The sequence below is a fragment of the Theropithecus gelada genome, chromosome 9 (genome assembly GCF_003255815.1).
Source record: "Theropithecus gelada isolate Dixy chromosome 9, Tgel_1.0, whole genome shotgun sequence".
Lineage (NCBI taxonomy): Eukaryota > Metazoa > Chordata > Mammalia > Primates > Cercopithecidae > Theropithecus > Theropithecus gelada.
Window position 1 is genome coordinate 54015731 of NC_037677.1, and position 21681 is coordinate 54037411.

At 40.4% G+C, this 21681-nt stretch overlaps 1 protein-coding gene across 1 annotated transcript in view; it reads left to right on the forward strand.

Moving 5' to 3' along the window:
- DYDC1 (DPY30 domain containing 1) overlaps window positions 1–9353 on the forward strand; it is an 18826-nt gene extending 9473 nt beyond the window's left edge. Inside the window, exons 3-6 of the mRNA XM_025397284.1 lie at window positions 2715–2807; window positions 6318–6374; window positions 6899–7003; window positions 9277–9353. Coding sequence (XP_025253069.1) covers window positions 2715–2807; window positions 6318–6374; window positions 6899–7003; window positions 9277–9306 — 285 coding nt within the window. The 3' untranslated portion in view covers window positions 9307–9353. The remainder of the gene's footprint in view (window positions 1–2714; window positions 2808–6317; window positions 6375–6898; window positions 7004–9276) is intronic.
- Window positions 9354–21681: the final 12328 nt, after the last annotated feature.

Here is a 21681-nt window from a genome sequence, read left to right on the forward strand (position 1 = left end):
ATGACCCAGCCATCCCATTACTGGGTATATACCCAAAGGATTATAAATCATGCTGCTATAAAGACACATGCACACGTATGTTTATTGCGGCACTATTCACAATAGCAAAGACTTGGAATCAACCCAAATGTCCATCAGTGACAGACTGGATTAAGAAAATGTGGCACATATACACCATGGAATACTATGCAGCCATAAAAAAGGATGAGTTTGTGTCCTTTGTAGGGACATGGATGCAGCTGGAAACCATCATTCTTAGCAAACTATCACAAGAACACAAAACCAAACACCGCATGTTCTCACGCATAGGTGGGAACTGAACAATGAGATCACTTGGACTCGGGAAGGGAAACATCACACACCGGGGCCTATCATGGGGAGGGGGGAGGGGGGAGGGATTGCATTGGGAGGTATACCTGATGTAAATGACGAGTTGATGGGTGCTGACGAGTTGATGGTTGCAGCACACCAACATGGCACAAGTATACATATGTAACAAACCTGCACACTATGCACATGTACCCTAGAACTCAAAGCATAATAATAATAATAAAAAAAAAAAGAAATTCTGCTGTGATAATTCTGTTTTTTTTTTTTTTTAGACAGAGTCTCGTTCTGTCACTCAAGCTGGAATGCAGTGGCGCGATCTCAGCTCACTGCAACCTCTGCCTCCTGGGTTCAAGTGATTCTCTTGCTTCAGCCTCCCAAGTGGCTGAGACTACAGGCACCTGCCTGGCTAATTTTTTTTTGATATATTTTTTTTTTTTTTTGAGACGGAGTCTCGCTCTGTCACCCAGGCTGGAGTGCAGTGGCCGGATCTCAGCTCACTGCAAGCTCCGCCTCCCGGGTTTACGCCATTCTCCTGCCTCAGCCTCCCGAGTAGCTGGGACTACAGGCGCCTGCCACCTCGCCCGGCTAAGTTTTTGTATTTTTAGTAGAGACGGGGTTTCACTGTGTTAGCCAGAATGGTCTCAATCTCCTGACCTCGTGATCTGCCCGTCTCGGCCTCCCAAAGTGCTGGGATTACAGGCTTGAGCCACCGCGCCCGGCCTTTTTTTTGATATTTTTAGTAGAGATGGGGTTTCACCATGTTGGCCAGGCTGATCTCGAACTCCTGACCTCAGGCCTCCCATGTGCTGGGATTACAGGTGTGAGCCACCATGCCCAGCCAATTCTGTTTTAAATTTTCTAATTTTTCTGACCTTTGTGCTCAGTGAGCTGGGACTATTGTGATGTGTGCTTAGTCTGGTAATGTTGATATTTATTATATTCTTTTAGCACAGTGGCACTATATAGCGGGAAACATATTTTGCCATTTAATTTGATGACAAAATAATACACACTCCAGTGTGCCTTAAAAGTGCGACATTCAAAGTTCACTTGTTTTCTTTTTTTATCTCAAAATTTTGTTTAGAGATGGGGGTCTCACTATGCTGCCCAGGCTGGTCTTGAACTCCTGGCTTCAAGTAATCCTCCTGCCTCACTCCTGAGTAGCTGGGATTACAGGAATGAGCCACCCATCCCTGGCTTTCTTGTTTTGACATAATGGATATAATTTTTTAAAATGTCACAGTATAGTGATACCATGGTACTCCAAACACTGCTGTTACAATAATGTTACTGTGGTTTGTAGGGTGCTGGGCAGCCAGGCAGTGGTGAGTGTACCACATGTGGTCTCTGTTACAACGACTACACTCTGCTGTGGCAGCACAAAAGCGCTCATAGACAATACATAAACAAATGGGCATGGCTGTGTTTCAATAAAGCTTTAGTTAAGGTTGCTGAAATTTAAATTTCATACCGTTTTCCTATGTCATGAAATATTATTTCTTTTAAATTTTTCAGTTTAAAAATGTAAAAGCCATTCTTTGTAAGCTGTAAAAAATAGGAATTGGGTTGCCTTTGGCCCACAGGCTTTATTGCTGAACCCTATCCTAGTGTGACAGATATGCTGAGTTGGGAGCAAATATATTGTTGGTTAGTCATGATTTCAGATTATATTCTTTTTTCTTCTTTTCTTTTGTTTCCTTCCTTCCTTCCTTCCTTTTTTCTTTTCTTTTCTTTTCTTTTCTTTTCTTTTCTTTTTTGAGGGAGTCTTACTCTGTTGCCTAGGCTGGAATGCAATGGCACAATCTTGGCTCACTGCAACCTCCACCTCCCAGGTTCAAGCGATTCTCCTGCCTCAGCCTCCCGAGTAGCTGAGATTACAGGCATGTGCCACCCTGTAATCTTTTTTACAGCTAATTTTTGTGTTTTTAGTAGAGACAGGGTTTCACCATGTTGGCCAGGCTCTTCTCAAATTCCTGACCTCAAATGATCTGCCCACCTTGGCCTCCCAAAGTGCTGGGATTATAGGCATGAGCCATCAGATGATATTCTGAAGAGTTTCTCACTCACTCTTCTACAACCAATGTGTGGCTATTTGAAGACCCATCTATGCTTAAAGAAATTTATCTGGAAAGTTATTGCAATCTCATTTGTTACTTTAAGAAGAAAAGAGAAAATGATTTTGTACAAATTGTGCTTTCTATAATTTGCAATTAAGGAAGATTAAAATCTTTTTTAAAAATTTTATGCTTCAGGAAACTTTTGTAGAAACTAAAGTATTAGTTGGATGTGACCATTTATTGTAAGTTTCTGAAAGGAAGGTGGGTGTAAACTTAATTATCTTGCAATTAATCTAACTGTAATATGACATATTTCTGAATATTCAGCAACAGCTGGCATTGCAGCTGGAGTTGGAAATGCAAGAAAAAGAGAGGCAGAGAATAGAAGAACTACAGAGAGCTCAAGAACAATTAGACAAGGTAATTTGAAGTTTTATAAATGTCAGTTTTATTTAAAACTCTCTAGAATCTTCAAACTGTTTATTTCAGCTGTTGGCAGAAGGACCATGGGATTCGTAGTCTGAAGACATGCCACATATTAGCTGTGTAAGCTAAACAAGTCTCATGACCTTTTTCAGTCTCAGTTTACCTGTTTCAAAACTAGAGCTAGTAGTATAATACTATTAGCAATGTCTCACTGGATTCTTTTTTTTTTTTTTTGAGACGGAGTCTTGCTCAGTCGCCCAGGCTGGAGTGCAGTGGCCGGATCTCAGCTCACTGCAAGCTCCGCCTCCCGGGTTTACGCCATTCTCCTGCCTCAGCCTCCGGAGTAGCTGGGACTACAGGCGCCCGCCACCACGCCCGGCTAGTTTTTTTGTATTTTTTAGTAGAGACGGGGTTTCACAGTGTTAGCCAGGATGGTCTCGATCTCGTGACCTCGTGATCCGCCCGTCTCGGCCTCCCAAAGTGCTGGGATTACAGGCTTGAGCCACCGCGCCCGGCCGTCTCACTGGATTCTTATACAAGTGTTTGTGAAAGTTCTCTGTGAGTAGTAGGGTTCTCTAATAGTGATACCCTCAACATTTTAGTCAAGAGCTAGCTGTTCCTAGTTATATTAGCTGATGTTGAATATTGAGGGTATTCCGATCTCAGAGGCAGTAGTCTATGTCTTTATGTTAGTGTATTAACAGCAAGAATTTACATTTTAAAATATGTTCATACATGGACTTGCATGCCTTTCATTAAAATAAACTATGCAGTAACTTTTTTTTTTTTTTTTTTTTTTTTTGAGACAGAGTCTCACTCTGTCACCCAGGCTGGAGTGCAGTGGCGTGATCTCGGCTCACTGCAACCTCTATGTCCTGGGTTCAAGCAATTCTCGTGCCTCAGCCTCCTGAGTAGCTGGGATTACAGGCATGCACAACCATGCCTGGGTAATTTTTTGTATTTTTAGTAGAGACAGGGTTTCACCATATTGTCCAAGCTGATCTCGAACTCCTGAGCTCAGGCAATCTGCCCACCTTGTCCTCCCAAATTGCTAGGATTACAGATGTGGGCCACCGCACCCGGCCTAAAGTAACTTATTTCAAGAAAGCCCATCTTCATTGGTTGTGTCTGCATCATGTCAGGTCTCGAGTTTGACCCATATTTCCTGCATCCAAAAGCTATGAGTCATATAGACCAATATTCTAGATGACTGAATTTATAGCTACTATCTTTTAATCAAATGTCGCTCCCCCTTTTTATTCCATAATTAAAACTGAAAAAAGAAGCAGGTTTTATAGACAATGTTCATTATGTTTATTGATGCTTAGATGAGAGAATCATTTATTAAAGCAGTATTTCAAAAGTATGAATGGTGAATTAAATCAAAAAGTGAGATTTTTTTAAAAGGATAAAAGCCCTATACATAGTTTAAAAAAATACAGATGCTGATGCTGTCTTAGTCTGAGCGTAGTGCGAGCACAGGGATATGCCTGTATGCACACATACACAAGCATCCCCTTTGTCTTTAAGATTCACAAAAGGGCCGGACACCGTGGCTTACGCCTGTAATCCCAGCACTTTGGGAGGCCAAGGTGGGCAGATCACGAGGTCAGGAGATCAAGACTATCCTGGCTAACATGGTGAAACCCCATCTCTACTAAAAATACAAAAAAATTAGCCGGGCGTGGTGGTGGCCACCTGTAATTCCAGCTACTCGGGAGGCTGAGGCAGGAGAATGGCGTGAACCCAGGAGGCAGGAGGCGGAGCTTGCAGTGAGCTGAGATCTCGCTACTGTACTCCAGCCTGGGCAACAGAGCGAGACTCCGTCTCAAAAAAAAAACAGATTCACAAAGACATGATGTTTAAGGTGATGGATATCTCAAATATCCTGATTTGATCATTACATATTGTATGCTTGTATCAAAATATCGCATGTACATTGTAAATATGTACAGCTATTATATGTCAGTAAAAATTAAAAATTAAATAATTTTTGAAAGAGATTCACGGATCTAAACTGAAGGAGAAAATACAGGAACATATCAAGAAGGCAGTGATCAAAATAAAGGAATTTAAAATACTTTTAAATCAAAGTGATCTGATAGCTACATTAAAGTGCTTAAAAGTCTATAGGAAGGATTGGTCTCTATTTTGTGGCTCCAGAGAGCCACACTCATGTTATTTTACTATCTCTAGGCATCAGCAGCTTGTGTGATCAGAGCCACAATAACTTTAGTAATTCCTATTTCTATAGGCTTATCATCCCTCACCATAGCATAGGTACTCCCCGGCAAAGTACCACTCCCTCGCACATTGCTAAGAAATGAGTCCACTCCTGTCCTTTCCCCTGGCTTTCTTATGGCTGCAGACTCGCAGTGTAAACTATCATGTGCAAAGGAAAATTTGCTGGAAGGATTCTGGGTTGAAGGAAGGGTTTAATAAACTGTGAAGGACTTGGTATCACTGGGCCTTTCAGACTTTGGGAGCAAGAGAATCAGATGCTACCAGGGCTCTCCCCTCTGCTGTTCCCCTGGTTGTTAGTTTCACTCTTTCACTATGGGCTGCTTTGCTACACATGGGTGGGGAACATGAGCCTTAATGGCTTCTGAGTCTTAGAATGTTGTGGCTTCTACCATCTAAGAGGAATGGATGCCTTGTTTTAGTTTCAGTTAAGAAAAGAATCTCGGAGAAGGATTCTGACTGACTTAGTTTGTGTCAAATATCCATCTCTGTGGTGGGGGAACATGGTCCTATAAGAATATGGATGTTCCCAATATAGCCCTGTGGATGCTGGATAAGAAGTTACCAGGAAAATGGAGTGGTCTTGGGAAAACAGTGCTGTTTATGTTCCTATCATTAGGGTAACCATATGTATGATCAAGAAATCACTGGTGTTCTAGCAGCCAAAATCAATCAGCTCAGGGTCAGTTAGGCCACCGTGCTGCTTTAGAATGAAAAGGTAGATGGCATAGCAAGGTTTGGCTGGCTAGAAGAATATTTTCACATTCAGAAAGAGGTCTCCCATATTGGCAGTACATTCCTACTGCAGTGCTCAGAGTATTAAAGAGAGCATCGCTCAGGTCCCTCTGCATTGGGCCAGATTAGTTCCTGTAGAAGTGTTTACTTCTTTCTCATGATGTGCAAAACTCTACTTAAGTGTAGTTTCTCTTTAAAATCTCTTGTTCTAAGGTTCTATTATAATTTTTATTTTGTCAGTTTTTATATTGGCAGATAATTTGGCTTCAGTTTAAATGTTTCAGTCCATTTCACTTTTTAAAAAGTTTTATTAATTATATATAAAACATGGTTGCCTTCTATTAGTATAGAGTATAAGACTGTGATCTGCAGTTTTGTAATGTGTAATCAGATCATTCTCTTTCAGAGTGACAGCATTTTTGCTTTAAATTGATCATAGCATTGTGTAAAAATAAAAATGCCAAAAATGAAATATGAAATCAAAATGAAGTATATTCAAAGTATTTTCTTAATTTTTATATATTATAGGAGATGAGAATGAATATGGAAAATCTAGTTAGGAGTGAAGATACTCTATATTCAGAGGTGAGAAGAAAAAGTCATTCTATGTTATGTGAAATGAATTGAGTATCCTATAATTTAAGCTTAATTTTGATGCATAAGTAGCTAAATTTTTAGCAAGTATATTATAAAAACTGATAGTCCATATATATTTTCTGGTAATAACAAGTCACAAATAATGTGCTTTGAAGAAAAATCTCACAGTAGGTAAAAATTGGACATTCAGTTTGTGTTTGGATTTAAAAAAAACTAGGCTCTCTTGAGATATTGAAGCTATTTACCACATAATTACTTACAATTATTTTAAATTTCCTGCAGGTATTTAAAAAAAGTTTTAGCATTTATTGCCGGAATTCTAGCTTTATATTCTAGGATACTCAATTCATTACCAGAATTGTCTTGTCATTAACAGAAATTGGTTAATTCCACTAATTAATAATGTTGAATTTTGATGTTATAAATCAGAAAATTTTTAATCAAAATTGAAAGAAAAGTAATGTATTAATTTTGAAATAATTTAAAAGTAAACATCAATTTTTTGATTGTAGGAAGCAACACTAGACTCAGGCAAAACACTAGCTGAAATCAGCGATCGTTATGGAGCACCTAACTTGAGCAGAGTGGAAGAACTTGATGAACCAATGTTTTCTGATGTCAGTATCAGCGTGTTTTTTAAAAAGCTCTTTTTTGTTTTTGTTTTTGATTTTTTCACTTAGGTAAAGCCTAGGGAAAATGAGGCTAGGGCAGGATTGGTTGGCAAACGGGCCTTTTGCTTCAGAGATAATCAGTTCCCTGGTTGCCGATTATATTCCTAATTGGCATTCTGCCCTTTTGTGAAGTGTGTCACTGGCTTATCTATATCTCTGTATCTGTGACCTCAAAACCTCTTCAAAATATGTTTTAAAATCATTTTGTGAAATACACGATCTTTAAATTTGGTGTAGGGGGCACGATTTTGGTCCTCAGTAACAAACCCTGGAACCAAATGAATGCCTTAATGAGAGTGCATGCTTCTCCAGTATGTAAGTACATTTGTTTATTTAACAAACATACCACATCTTCCATATGCCAGGCACTATGCCTGATGGTGTGGTGAATAAGGCAGATGGCTTTGATCTTGTGGAGTTTATTGTCAGGGAAGAAACAGACAATCAGATGAGCATTTAATAGTCATGGTTAGCGGGACCACGTAATTTATTGTCCAAACCAGTATGCTTTTGAGAATGAGAGCCGGCTCAGCAGATGTAAGCCAGGACTGTCCTGGAAGAAGGGTACATTTTGGTCACTTTAATTCATGTACACTAACAAGGAGGGACAGCCAGCACAGTTGAGGAACCTCAGTCAGGGAAGGAAGCTAATGATTTGCTACTCACTGGTGGCATGGGAGGCCGAGGGTAGTGCTCCAGGCAGACAGCATGGAAGGTGTGAAGACCCAAATAGGAGAGAGTGTAGAGGGAGTGAGGCAGGGAGGGGTGAGAGCTGAGGCCAGGAGAAAGTAGGGGCCAGACCATGAAAGCACTTGTCATTTCTGTTCAGAGGCTTAGATTTTATCCCAAAGGCAGTGGAGGCTCATATGATGAGAACTGCATTTTGCAAAGACCATCTGGCAACAGTGTGGGGAAGAAAATGGAGAAGTAGGTGTCAGGAGACGGCTTAGGAGGTAGTAATCTAGGGGACAAGATGTTGATGGCCTGAAGTAAATGTTATTTTCAAGAGCTGTTCAGAAAGTGGAGCTGCACAGACTCAGTGTTAATTGTTTAAAGTTTTATTAAATATCAGCTATGATTTGGCACTATGCAAGGAGCTAGAAAATGCCAATGAACAAAATGGATTGGGCTTCTGCCCTTGGGGGACATGGGTCAATGGGGAAGGTTCTTTGAGGGACACAGTAGGGAGAGACTTGACCAGGGCTGGACAAGTCTTCCTGAGGAGGTGAAGTTCAAGGAATTAGCCTGAGATGAGCCCAGAGGATAGAGACAGCAAGATGCTTTCAAGGGACTGAAGTCATCCAGTATTAATGGCTAAGGTATGTGGAGCTAGGAAAATGGTATGATTTTAAGCTGGAGAGGTGGATAAAGGCAGAGCACACTGGGTCGTGTATGTTGCCTTAGGGATTTTGGACTTAGGTGCGGTAGGAGTTACTGAAAGGACTTAAAGATTCAATCTGTGTTTTATAAGGTGGAGAGAGGATTGGTGTGGAACAGGAGTGGAAAAAGGGAGACCACTTAGGAAGTTATTGCACTGATCCAGATGTAAGATGACTAGGGTTAGACAGCAGAGATGGAGCGAACTGAGTGGATTTAAGACAGGCTCACAGGATCAGTGCGGGGCAGGGTCAGGATGAAGCCTAAATGTCTTCCTTGGGCTACTGAGTTAAGAGTGTTACCATTTGATGAGTTGATGAACATAAGAAGAGGAAGCAGGTTTAAAAACTGATGGCTTCAGTTGCAGAGATGTTGACTCTCAGGTGGCTCTGAGATATGCAGGTGAAAATAGCCAAGAACAGTTGACGTTAGGAAGGAGCCCAGGCCAGAGATATAAATTCAGCAGTCATGGGCATATGTGCTGAATGAAGCAAGGGGAGTGAGTAAGGTACCTAGGAGAGTGTGCAGTGTGTGAAGGCCTGGGGGCTCAGGGAGTAACCATTAGCAATTCCAACACTGAAGGGATGGCCACAGGAAGAGGAGCCTACGAGAAGGATGAGAACACATAGTAAGAGAAGTAGAAGAAAGGATGGAACAATAACTACTTTGAGAACATAATTTATGGTTATATTCAATTTGCATATCATTTGAAATCCTCTGAAACTCCCAAAAATTTCATTCATGTAGTCACATAGAAGTTACCTAAGCTTTATTTCTTTGGCTTGTGCCTTTTCACAGTTCTAATTGTATTAAGGCATATTTACTTTTTGTTTTGCTTTTAGGTTGCATTAAACATTGATCAAGATCTGTAGGACCAACCCAAGAGCAATAAATGTTTTTGTTTGTTTCAAATTTCAAATCATGAGTTTCCCAATTTGTATTTTTTTGCCTTCAAACTTGAACTCTACTTTTTTTTTTCCTCTAAGGACAGCTTATGAATGGGCTTCAAGAGTAGCCTCAAAGTATTATTTTGGATCCTTCAGTTCAACTGGTTATTTATACATTTCCATTGGGAAAATAGGACAGTTTGCTGAAGCAACCAAAAGGCAAATGGGAGGTGAGCTGAACTAATATGTGTGTCTATGCAAGAGCAAGACTGCCTGAGAGGCAAGCTGCTGGCCAGGAGCGGTGGCTCACACCTGTAATCCCTCCCAGCACTTTGGGAGGCCGAGGCAGGTGGATCATTTGAGGTCAGGAGTTTGAGACCAGCCTAGCCAACATGGTGAAACCCCATCTCTACTAAAAATACGAAAGAAAATTAGCCGGGCGTGGTGGTGGGCATCTGTAATCCCAGCTACTTAGGAGGCTGAGGCAGGAGAAGGTTGCATGAGCTGAGATCATACAACTGCACTGCAGCCTGGGCAACAGAGTGAGACTCTGTCTCAAAAAAAAAAAAAAGAAAAGAAAGTTGCTGGTCTGTGAGAAGTGAGTGAGGCTGCCATTGTGCAGGGCTCAGGAGGGTGTGCAACATACTAAATGTGGTATCTCCTCCTGGGTGTGAACTGCAGAACTCTCCCCAGTTTGCTGGGAGCTGATGCTTCATAGAACCACTTAAGCCACACTTACATGATGGTGTTGGGATTGGGGGAGGAGTGTTTCATCACTGTCCTGGTGGGGGAGTTTCCTCCAGCTTAGCTTGTTCCTCCACAGCCAAGAACAGATATGAGGACTTTCCCTTCCTCACCTCTCTGCCCAGCTGGGTGTCTAGATTCCTGTGTTCCTCTTTGGGGTTTAGAAAGTCTAGGGATATTGCAGGATGTGTTCACATAGAGTGAATTGAATGGGATGAAACAAAGTTCTGGGGTGCAAAGGAGTAGACTCTGTGGCGTCTAAGGATACTTACTTCCTTTACAAAATTCTTCAAAATCTATGATGTGAGTCCTTTCTATTTCTATTCTATTCTTAAGGACATAGGTGTGAAAACACAAATGCCAAGAGAAACTCCTTTAAAAAATTCTATTTTGGCTTATAAAGTACTTTTCTTGAGGCAATGAGTACAGAATGGTCCATTTGCTTAAATGGTGCTATGGTTTGAATGTGTCCCCCTCTCTTCCCAAATACAACCGTGTTGAGAGGTGAGACCTTTAAGAGGTGAAGAGGTCGTGAGGGCTCTGCCCTTCTACATGGATGAATGCCATTGTCACGGAAGTGGGTTAGTTATGGTGAGAGTGGGCTTGTTATAAAAGTGAGTTCAGCCCCCTCTTGCTCTCTTGCACTCTCTTGTCCTTCCACCTTCAGCCATGGGATGACACAGCAAGAAGGCCCTCACCAGCTGCAGGCCCCTTGACCTGGACTTCCCAACCTCCAAAACTGTAAGAAATAAATGTATTTTCTTGATTACCATTCTGTAATATTCTGTTGTAGAAATACAAAATGGATTAAGACAAATAATAGTTTCATTAAAAATGTTTCATTAAAAATGTTATCCTGTCATACCAGTTCTGTACAATTTTGAGGAAAAACTGGAGAGACAGATGATTTCTGTGTGAATTCAGTTGCCAGGCACTGTGCCCCCAGCATGGATGACCTGCATTCACATCTACCCAGGCAAGAGTGTCCAAGGGAGACAAGGAGCAGAGTGTCCTTCCAGACCCTGGCTCAGCCCAAAGGGCACCATCATGGAGGCCTGTGGGTAAAAGACAGGCTCAAAGAGTTTTGGGCTCAGCACAGGCTGTGACAGTTTCCAGAGGGTGTGGCTTGGAGGCAGATTTGGCAGCAAAAGTCTCTGTGTGTCGGCTAGTCACAGCATGAAACACTGTGGTTCTGGGAAGGGTATAGTCTTATTAAGTACCCTTAGCCAGAGCTAGGCACAAGAGGGAGGAGGAAGTAAGAGAGGCTCCTGTCCTTGCAGGGAGATGACTCAAATAAAGCTGCTACCCTGAGCTATATCTCAGAGTCTTAGAGGGTCTTGCTGATGGCAGCAGTACTCATTTTAGACCCACCCAGTGGTAGGGATGGAAATGGTTCCTATTTTGACAAGCTTTCTGTTGCTGGATGACCTCCTAGGCTCAATTGACATATTCTAGATTTTACTTGTGAACTGGTCTTGAGGAAGACAAATATTCCAGAAGAGGGAATGGATAAAAGCATGGGAGATATGAAGCTTGTCAATATAGGTAATTAAGTTTTCTCCCCGTGAAAAATGAGACCATTAAAATACATATGCATCAAACACACATTTTCCTTGAATCTTTTTTAAAATGAATTTTTAATTTTTGTGGGTACAAAGTAGGTGTATGTATTTGTGGGTTACATGAGATGTTTTACATGAGATGGGTTACATGATTTGTGTGTTACATGAGATCCCACCAATGGGAATGTAATATGGGGGTTCCCTTTTCTCTGCATCCTCTATAGCATTTGTTATTGCCTGTCTTTGGATAAAAGCCATTTGAACTCGGGTGAGATATCTCATTACAGTTTTGATTTGCATTTCTCTGATGATCAACAATGTTGAACACTTTTTTATATACCTGTTTGCCATTTGTATATCTTCTCTTGAGAAATGACTATTCAGATCTTTGTCCATTTTTTAATTGAATTATTAGTTCTCCTGTAGAGTTGTTTGGGCTCTTTATGTATTGTGCTTATTAATCCTTTGTCAGATGAGCAGTTTGAAAATATTTTCTCCCATTCTGTGTGTTGTCTCTTCACTTTGTTAATTGTTTCCTTTGCTATGCAGAAGCTTTTTAACTTGATTCGATCCCATTTGTCCATTTTTGCTTTGGTGCCTGTGCTTGTGGGGTATTACTCAAGAAATCTTGCCCACTCCAATGTCCTAGAGAGTGTCCCCAATGTTTTCTTTTAGTTGTTTTGTAGTTTGAGGTTTTAGATTTAAGCCTTTAATCCATTTTGATTTGGTTTTTGTATATGGCAAGAAATAGGGGTCCAGTTTCATTCTTCTGCATATGGATATCCAGTTTCTCCAGCACCATTTATTGAAGAGAATGTATGTATGATCTTGGCACCTTTGTCAAAAGTGAATTCACTGTAGATATATGGATTTATTTATGGCTTCTCTATTTTGTTTCACTGGTCTACGTGTCTGCTTTCATTCCAGTACCATGCCATTTTGGTTACTATAGCTCTGTAGTATAATTTGAAACCAGGCAATGTAATTCCTCCACATTTTTTTTTGCTGGGTCTTCTGTGATTCCATATAAATTTTAAGATTGTTTTTCTATTTCTGTGAAGAATGTCCTTGGTATTTTGATAGGGATTGCATTGGCTCTGTAGATTGCTTTGGGTAGTATGGAGATTTTAACATGTTGATTTTTTCAATCCATGAAATTGGAATAGTTTTCCATTTTTTGATGTCCTCTTCAATTTCTTGCATCAGTGTTTTATAGTTTTCATTGTAAAGATCTTCTACTTCTTTGGTTAATTCCTAGATATTTTATTTTATTTGTAGCTATTATAAATGGCATTACTTTCTTGATTACTTTTTCAGTTTGTCCACTGTTGGCATATAGAGATGCTACTGATTTTTGTATGCTGATTTTGTATTCTGCAAGTTTACTGAATTTATGAGTTCTAATAGTTTTTTGTGTCGTCTTTAAGTTTTTTCAAATATAAGATTATATTTTCCCATTCATTTTTGAAGAATATTTTTACTAGGTATAGCATTATTGATTGTCACTTTTTTTACCACCTTGAATATGTCCTCCCACTGCCTTCTGTCCTTCAAGGTTTTTGATAAGAAATTGCTATTAATTTTACTGAAGATCCCTCGTATGTGATGAGCTACTTTTCTCCTGCTGCTCTGAAAATTCACTCTTTTTGTTCTTATCTTTTGACAGACTGATTATGATTTGTCTCATTGTACATCTCTTTGGGTTTATCCTGCTTGGAGTTAATTAAATTTCTTAGACATGTAAGTTAATATTTTTCATCAAATTTAGGATATTTTATTTTCTCAATATTCTTTTTGCTCCTTTCTTTCTCCTACAACTTTGTTATGCATATGTTGGTACACTTGGTGTCCCACTGGTCTCTGATACATTCTTCTGCCAGCTCAGAACTGCTGTTGAGTCTCTCTTGTAAAATTTTCATTCCAGTTGTTGTACTTTTCAGTTCTAGATTGTCTACTTGTTTCCTTTTTATGATTTATATCTATTAACTTTTTTAAAGGAAAACATCATTCATATACTTTACTTCTTTAGACATGGTTTCACATTCTTTGCGTGTGAGATCTATGGAGATGTAAAGGATTCTGGCAAAACAGAGGAGTAGAGAGGCTGTTAGGAGCCAGATCATGAAAGATCTGGACACCAGCTTCAAAAGTCTGGACTTGAGTTAAGGCATGTTGGGTGGCATTGAAGGCTTTTGACCATGGGATCAAATTGATTTTGTAGGAAGACCCAATCTCAGGAAGTGAAGAGATGGGTCAGAGACTTAGAAATAGGCTAAAAAGTCTTTTTTTTTTTTTTGCCTGAAAAAGGACTTTTGAAGTGGCAGTGCAAATGGAAAGGAATGGTCTGATGCCATGGTCTTATAAAGGATGGAAGGATGGATAGTCGGGATTTGGTGATTCAATGAGGAGGCCAAGGAAAGCAATCATTGCTGATGTTTAGGCTTGGAAACATGGTGACTTCAAGAAGAGCAATTTGAAAAGAGCTAGAAGAACAAAGACATATTGAGTAAACAAAAAATGTATGGAGTGGTTGCTCCATACCAGACAGTGTGCTTGTCATGGTGAACAAGACAGACATAGTTCCTAAACATATGCTACATATAGTCCAAAGGAGGCAAGTGAACAAAGTAAATTACAATGGGGCAGTGAGGGAAATTAAGCAGTGTGCTGAGACAGAGAGCAGTCAGAAGGACTCATTTTAGATTGAGGATGTCAGTAAAAAAATGGGAAGTGAGGTCATGTTTGGGACTAAAGCTTCAGTTGTAGACTTACTATTTGATAAAGCAGGCTGTTATATGTGTAAAATTATTTCATAGACTGTTGGAAAGGCAGAATGAAACCCAGGAGAAAAGTTGAGAATGGATGCAAAGGTTTGGGAGTTACTGGCAGGGATCTCTGAGGGAGGTTATGTCTATTTGAATTGTGGGCGGGGTAAGGCAGCAACCGGATAAAGAGTAGTTAGTGGGACCAGAGAAGGCTCAAGTGGATGGACAGAAGCAGAAGCTCATCCTCACCATCCAGGGTGAGTTTCCAGGAGAATGGCAAATGTTGTGGAGGGAAGGAGATGGGAGTGATGTGCGGAAGGACCTGTAATGGCCTTTGAGGATTTTTCCATTTTTATTAAGGATATGGGGGTGAAATTCAGCTCCTGTGGTTAAGGGTGTGAATTTTGGTAGACAGGAAAGGGGCTGGTGAAGCCACTTTTTGGAGAAGTTTGGTGATGAAGAGAGAGTGACTTGAAGATGTAGCAGGGCTGGGGAAGGATTCTCCTTGTGGGGAGAAATGAAGTTTCACTTGTGTTTTGGTAACAGGAAAGTGGCAAGTTGACTGAAGGTGTAGCTCAAAGCATTAGAGCAGGGTTCCAGAAGAAATGGGGGTGGGACAAATCAGAGGAAGAAAAGTACTTCGGAAATCACCTTTTCCTCCACTCCAGGAGGGGCAAATATAGAGGCAGACATTTTGAGGTACAGGGGATGAATACTTGGAAGGAGTTAGGGGTACACTGCAGAATTTGCATTATATACCTCTGAGCCACTTGGTAAGGAAGGAAAGAAAAGCAGAGGTTGGTTAGGTACTTGAGTGAGGATGAATTTTACAATGTCTTCTGGGACAATGGACGAATAAAGTGATTGATGGATGACTCTGTGGACCACTTAAAGTTTATCCATTAAAAAAAAAAATATGAATGCCTGCTCTGCCTCAACTTCCTCATTTATATACTAAGTAAAGTAATAGTGCTGACCTCTTTAGGATTGTGAGAAGGATTAAGTGAGTTAATTCATGGAAGGCTTTTACAACAGTGCCTAGCACTTAGTAAGCACTCAACAAGTAGTTACTACTGCTAGGTGCTGTGCGAGGTAAATAGAGATCTCATTAGAGTTATTATATTCTCCAGTAGCTCATAACAAACACAGAGGTAGAACAGAGTCAGCGGATAATGGAGGTGCCCTGGAACTGAGGATTGGGAGACTGTCACAGGACCACAGGGGTTTACAGTCAGGTGGGAGCAGCCCTGGAGTGCGTGGCTCCCATGCTTACTCTCAGGTAGGTATCAGTACTGTGGCTGAAGGGAAGGAGGTGGTGACCTTGCTTAAAGCAGGTTCCTGGCCAGGAACTGAGCAATGGTAGGAGAAGGGAGAGGTCAAGGTAGCAGAGGAGACAGTGAGGGGCACAGCTCATGGGAAAGGATTTTGCAAGGATTTGGCCCAGCCAAGTGGTCAGTGTTGAGGAAGGACTGTGGCCCTACCAGGAAGCTTGTGTATAAATTAGAACCAGGGTTGATGCTCATTGTCTAGCTTAGACACATACTGTGAGGCAAGACAGGTGGGGTCTGTGCCTCGGTGGGAAGGGGTCAGGCATGAGGTTGGTGAAGAAGAGAGAATAGGGACTAGCATGGAGCACTTACTAATGCCGACAGCTCCCCTGGGAGTTTATAGAGTTGTGTTTGAAAGTATAGGGAAATGAAGTCTCAAAGAGTAGCTTTCAGCATTGTACCACTAAGTGTTGAAACTGGTCCTGTCACCCAGTTATGATTGACATATAACTACTGAATACATTTGCACATTCCAATAGCATTAAAAAGTGCCTATCTCTAAAACAGAGTTTATTTCACTTTTCCTAGAAGTTTTTTTAATCCTCTTCACTTTTTTTTTTTTTTTTTTTTTTTTTTAAGAGATAGGGTCTTCCCATGTTGCCCAGGCTGGTCTTGAACTCCTGGGCTCAAGCCATCCTTCTGAAGTGCTGGGATTACAAATGTGATCCACAGTGCCTGGCCTCCTCTTCACTTCTTTAGTATAATAAGTGGCTTCATTGTTGTCCAAATGCTCCAATTTATAGTGTGGGAGTCATCCTTAACTCTTCTGTGGTTGCCATGCTTCTAGACCAATATAATGAGCCTAATACTCACTCCTCTTTCTCTCATGTTCTGAAGCTGCAAGTGATCGGTTTCTTAACTAGTCATTTTTCTGCTGTCACTGTCTTCAGTTCCTTGTCAAAATAGATCAGGTTAATACATTATTTAGAATCATGTGGGGCCTTCACAGCTACCTTCCACATGAAAGGCTTTAAAAGGGGTTATACCAATTGCAATCAATGGTCATCCACTCTTTATCTAGTTTTTCTCATTTTGACACATCTCTTTTAGTTGTCTCCCTTCTAAGGACTTAGCTAGATTCTAAGTGCACAAACTGGTGTGAGAGGTGGTCCCCTACCACTGAGACACATGCATCCCGATGGTGAGCAAGGGCATAGGAAAGAAAATGAATAATGATGCAAGTGAATCAGCGGGTCAGTGGACCCCTTTGGTAGCTACTGTGATTAACTCTACATAGAGAGAAGTCATATTGAGCTTCATGGAAGTAAGAGGCTAAACCCAACAAAACCCAACAAACCACAAAGGCACATAATCGATTGTAGGTGGGCAGGAAGAAAAATGTGAGCAGAGAAATAAATAATGCTGGGAATGCCTGTAGGATGCTTGAAAGTTAGCTGATTTGTAGAGGGATGTAGCAAGGGAGAAGTTCATAAAGTTGATCTGGACTAGTTTTGAAGCCTATTAAATTCCAAGCTAAGATATTTAGATGCCATCTGCTGACAATGGGAATAGAGATGGAAATTATACAGTGAAAACCCCTATGGGGAGTGGTGGATGAGAAAGTGGTGTTATGTTGCAGAGATGTTTTAAGATGCTTCATTGGTGGTACTTAGGATTTTTTAGGATCAGGATGCTGTTAAGATAGTCTAGGCTTAAGGTAATGAAGGTCGTACCTAGGTTGTAGCAGTGGAAATTAACTTAGTGAACACTTATTGTGTGCCTACTATGTATCAAGCATTGTACTGGGTTCTCACGGGGAGCATATGCGCAAAACATGGTCTCTGCTCACACATCATGCACAATTTCTAGGAACTGTACAGGAAACAAGTGATGGGTTTGACACTTTTCATAGGTGGGCTTGGGAGTTGATTGAATCGAGGTGGAGGACAAGGAAGAACCTGAATCTTGAACAACGGTGGATCCTTGAGTGCTCAGGTCAGGCAGAGGTGCTGATCTGGCTGTGAGGGATACTTGGCTGGCTGGTGTCTAACATGGTATAAAAGAGACACTGAGAGCTTCTTCCATGGCTCTCACTGAGCCAGGGAGGGAAATGGCAGGGGTGCCACCTGTTTTGGGGACACTAGAATTAACATAATTGATACATATTTCAGGAGGCCATCAGCTGAGCCACAGAATTAATGTATACAAGATAATAACAACCTTACTCCAAAGTTTCATCCCCATTAAAAATATTCAGGAATAGGGCCAGGCACGGTGGCTCATGCCTGTAATCCCAGCACTTTGGGAGGCCAAGGCAGGCAGATCACGAGGTCAGGAGATTGAGACTATCCTGGCTAACATGGTGAAACCCTGTCTCTAGTGAAAATACAAAAAATTAGACAGGCGTGGTGGCTGGTGCCTGTAGTCCCAGCTACTCGGGGCGCTGAGGCAGGAGAATGGTGTGAACCCGGGAGGCGGAGCTTGCAGTGAGCTGAGACCACGCCACTGCACTCCAGCCTGAGTGACAGAGCAAGACTCCGTCTCAAAAAAACAAAACAAAACAAAACAAAAAAAACAAAACCATATATATATATATTCAGGAATAGAACACTGTAAACAGCAAATAAATGCACAAGCTTTTGAAAATTGAATTAAATTTTTGTGAAAGTCAAATTAAACCAACTGTTCTGAGATCAATACTGCATTGAATCAAGCTTATTTATAATTGTATATTAAATTGTAACTATTTATGTTACCACTAGATGTCACAAAGATTCAATTTTAAAAGCCTTTTGAGGTAGTCATTTTGAAATATATTTTTCTTAAACAGAAATAGGGTTTTCTCGTATTTGCAAATATAAGGAATAACTTTTAAATTTTAAAATGTAAAATAGTCCAAATATGTAGAAGAGTACACAGAACAATATAAGCAATGTCTTTAACAAATATTACCATTTTACCATATATTGGCAGCTTTTTTAAAAAACAAAATCTTACTGTTGATGTTTTTGTATCCCTCCTTCATGCCATTCCTCTTATTTCTGGCCCACATATAACCATTATCTTAAAATAAATGGCTGTAATTCCCAGTTATACATATTTGACGTCTTAATACAAATATATATTTATCCATAAATAAGACAGGTTTTCAAGTGTGATTTTAACTTAATGCTTTTTTCATTCAGCATATTTTCAAGATTTATTTCTGCTGATGCATGTATGTCTACTTCGTTTAATACTGTGTAACATACCATTGTACCAGTTCTTCTATTGGTGGGTGTTTGGAGTGTTTTAAATGCTTTACTTTTATACATATACCTATGTATGTATCTCTGTGTATTTGAGGGAATCCCATTGTTTGCACATTTTCTCTTGACTCACAAGTGACACTGTACTAGTAAAGAAGGTCTGTCAGACTCTCCTTAAAAAATGTGTCAAGGACCAGATTTCTAGTACCCTTCTGACACAATCTCCTGTTGGAAGACAGGAGAACTAATGTGTGAAGTTTCTCTCTTGGTTCTGAAACTTTAGCATGTATCTAAATCTGCTGGAGAGCTTCTTAAAAGGCACTCCTAGGTAAGTCTTTAAATCTGGGATAGGCTGGAGAATTTGCATTTCTAACAAGCACCCAGATGCTGCTGCTACTGCTGGTCAGCCATCTTACTTTAGGAAATGCTACTCTCGGGTGGGTATACAAGGCACACTTGGGCGATTCCCGGGGCACAGGTTGTGGCCATTCTCAAGCTACTAGATATTGCTAGATTGTGTTCCAAAGTGGTCATGTTAGTTTACACTCCTACCTGCAGAATAGAGTTCCTGTTATGTCGAATCCTTTCAGATACTTGGTAATCTTACACGTCAAAATTTTTTTACCCATGGCAGGAGTGCAATGTGGTAGCTTTTTTTGTTGTTTAATTAGCATTTTCTCTGATTATTCATGAGGTTAAATATCTTTTTATGTTTATTGGACAATGGATTTGCTCTTCTGGGAACTGCATGTTCATATTATTTGCTAATATTTGCTATTGATTTGTTTATCTTACTGAATTTCTTTGCTGGTTATATGTGTTGGGAAATCTCTCAGGTGGTTGGTTGTCTTTTAACTTGGTTTATGGTCTTTATTGTTTGGCAAAAGTAAGTTTTATTTAAATGTCTCTTTTTTAATGCTTTGTGCTTTTTGGTCTTTTGTTTAATAAATTAATGAACTATTATTCGTTTTGAAAAACTTATGTAGTTTAAAGATTATCTTTAAAAATTATTTCATGTATTTTAGTTTAGATTTTTCAATCCAATTGTCTTCAAGTAGAGTCAGTAATCTCATACCACGCTCAAGCAGAGAGTCAAGCACTCTCATACCAGTTTTATTGAATAATAAGCATTCTAGCTTATTGCATGTACACTGGTGTTATTGCTGAAATGAAATTTTAAGAGCTAAAAACGAGCCTGTCACAGTTTAAACATCTCAACTTACCTACACCCTTGCCGTTATTTTTGTTTCTTCAATTTGCTGATTAAACTCTTCAAGGAGAAAGGGAAGCAGCTTTTGAATCAGAGGACTCTGTAAGTTAGTAGAGGAGAATTTACCAGGTGGAGGGTGAGCAGTGAGTGACTTTCAGTGTAGCTAAGGCTGATGGTGGTTGGCAGATGTGATTTTATGACTCACAAGAAATGCTTACATGCCCCAGAGTCTCTCCCATGTGGCCACACTGGCTAGAGGGACACCAAGTAGATATTTATTTGTGTCAGTACTATTTTGAAATTCAGTTACCTCTGATGTTATGGTTCATTCATTAAAAGAAAGAGAACACCTACTATGTGCCAGTCCTGGTACACAAGATACTTTATTTCACCTTCTTATATAGGATAAATAATAGTTTAAATTTTTAGAGGCAAAAGTGGAAGTTCAGAGAGTTATTTAAGCTTCTGAGATTCTCACAGCTGATCGTTGAGTGAATGGAGATACAAACGCAAATTTTTCTGACTTTAAATCTTTCTTGTGATTTCTCAGTAACATTACATCAGAACCCACTGTGTTCGTAGGCACTTAGCTATTCATACTTTAGTGTAAAGTAGCCAAGCTATTTTACTAAACTATAAAACCAAGCTGAATTTGGATATACTAGGGGAATGGATGAGCAGGTGGGCTGGTGCCGAAGGGTTTGAATGTGGCCATAATACCTTCTGAGAGCCTGAAGAACCAGTAGCCAAGGATGGATGGTGTGACAATGAGAGAGGAGGGATTTCAGTTGCTCTGTCCTTTTTTATAGGGTATTGCGTCTCATGTTGTAATTTCTTATAAATTCCTGGGGCATTTTCTTAAAATGTAGATTCTAATTTCTGAGCCTAAGGTGGGGCCCCAGAGCCTGCATTCCTAACAAGCTCCCAGGTGATGCTGAGGCTGCTAGTTAAGGAACCACACTGAATAACAAGGGCCTGGGATATACTCAGGAGAGGAGAGGAGAGGAAACATGTTTGATTGGCCCTGGGGTTGCTGGAGGAGGTTAGGGCAGAGCAGCAGTTCTAAGGAAGGTAGTAGAGGGCTGCTTTGGGTGGGGAGGTGGGTGGTGGCACAATGCCTCTGGCCCATGCTGCAGGTTCTGAGGCTTTATGATGTCTGATGATTCACTGGACTCAGTACTTCACTACAAGTGATTCTTGTGAGAGCAGATAATACTGAGTAGTGGAATTAGAGATGTGTGTTTGCTTCATTGTCCAAGGATCCTTTGGGTATAGCTTTGGAACAGTCAATGTTAAGCTTTTTGCAAATGAGGGTGTGAAAGGGTTTTTTCTAAGCTATGGCAGCAGAAGGCATTAGAGTAGCTGGCAGCAGATAAATAAGCAGCCACAATTTGTAGGTATTTATCTTGAATTGGTAAAAATTAAAATGGCTTTAGTAGGCAGTTCAGCATAGGAAAAGGGGACTACCTGGAGTCAGAAGGGCTGAGTTTAGGTGTTGTGCCACTTACCAGTTGTACAAGCCAAAATAAATCACCTAATGTCTTTGGGCCTCAGCTTCCTCCT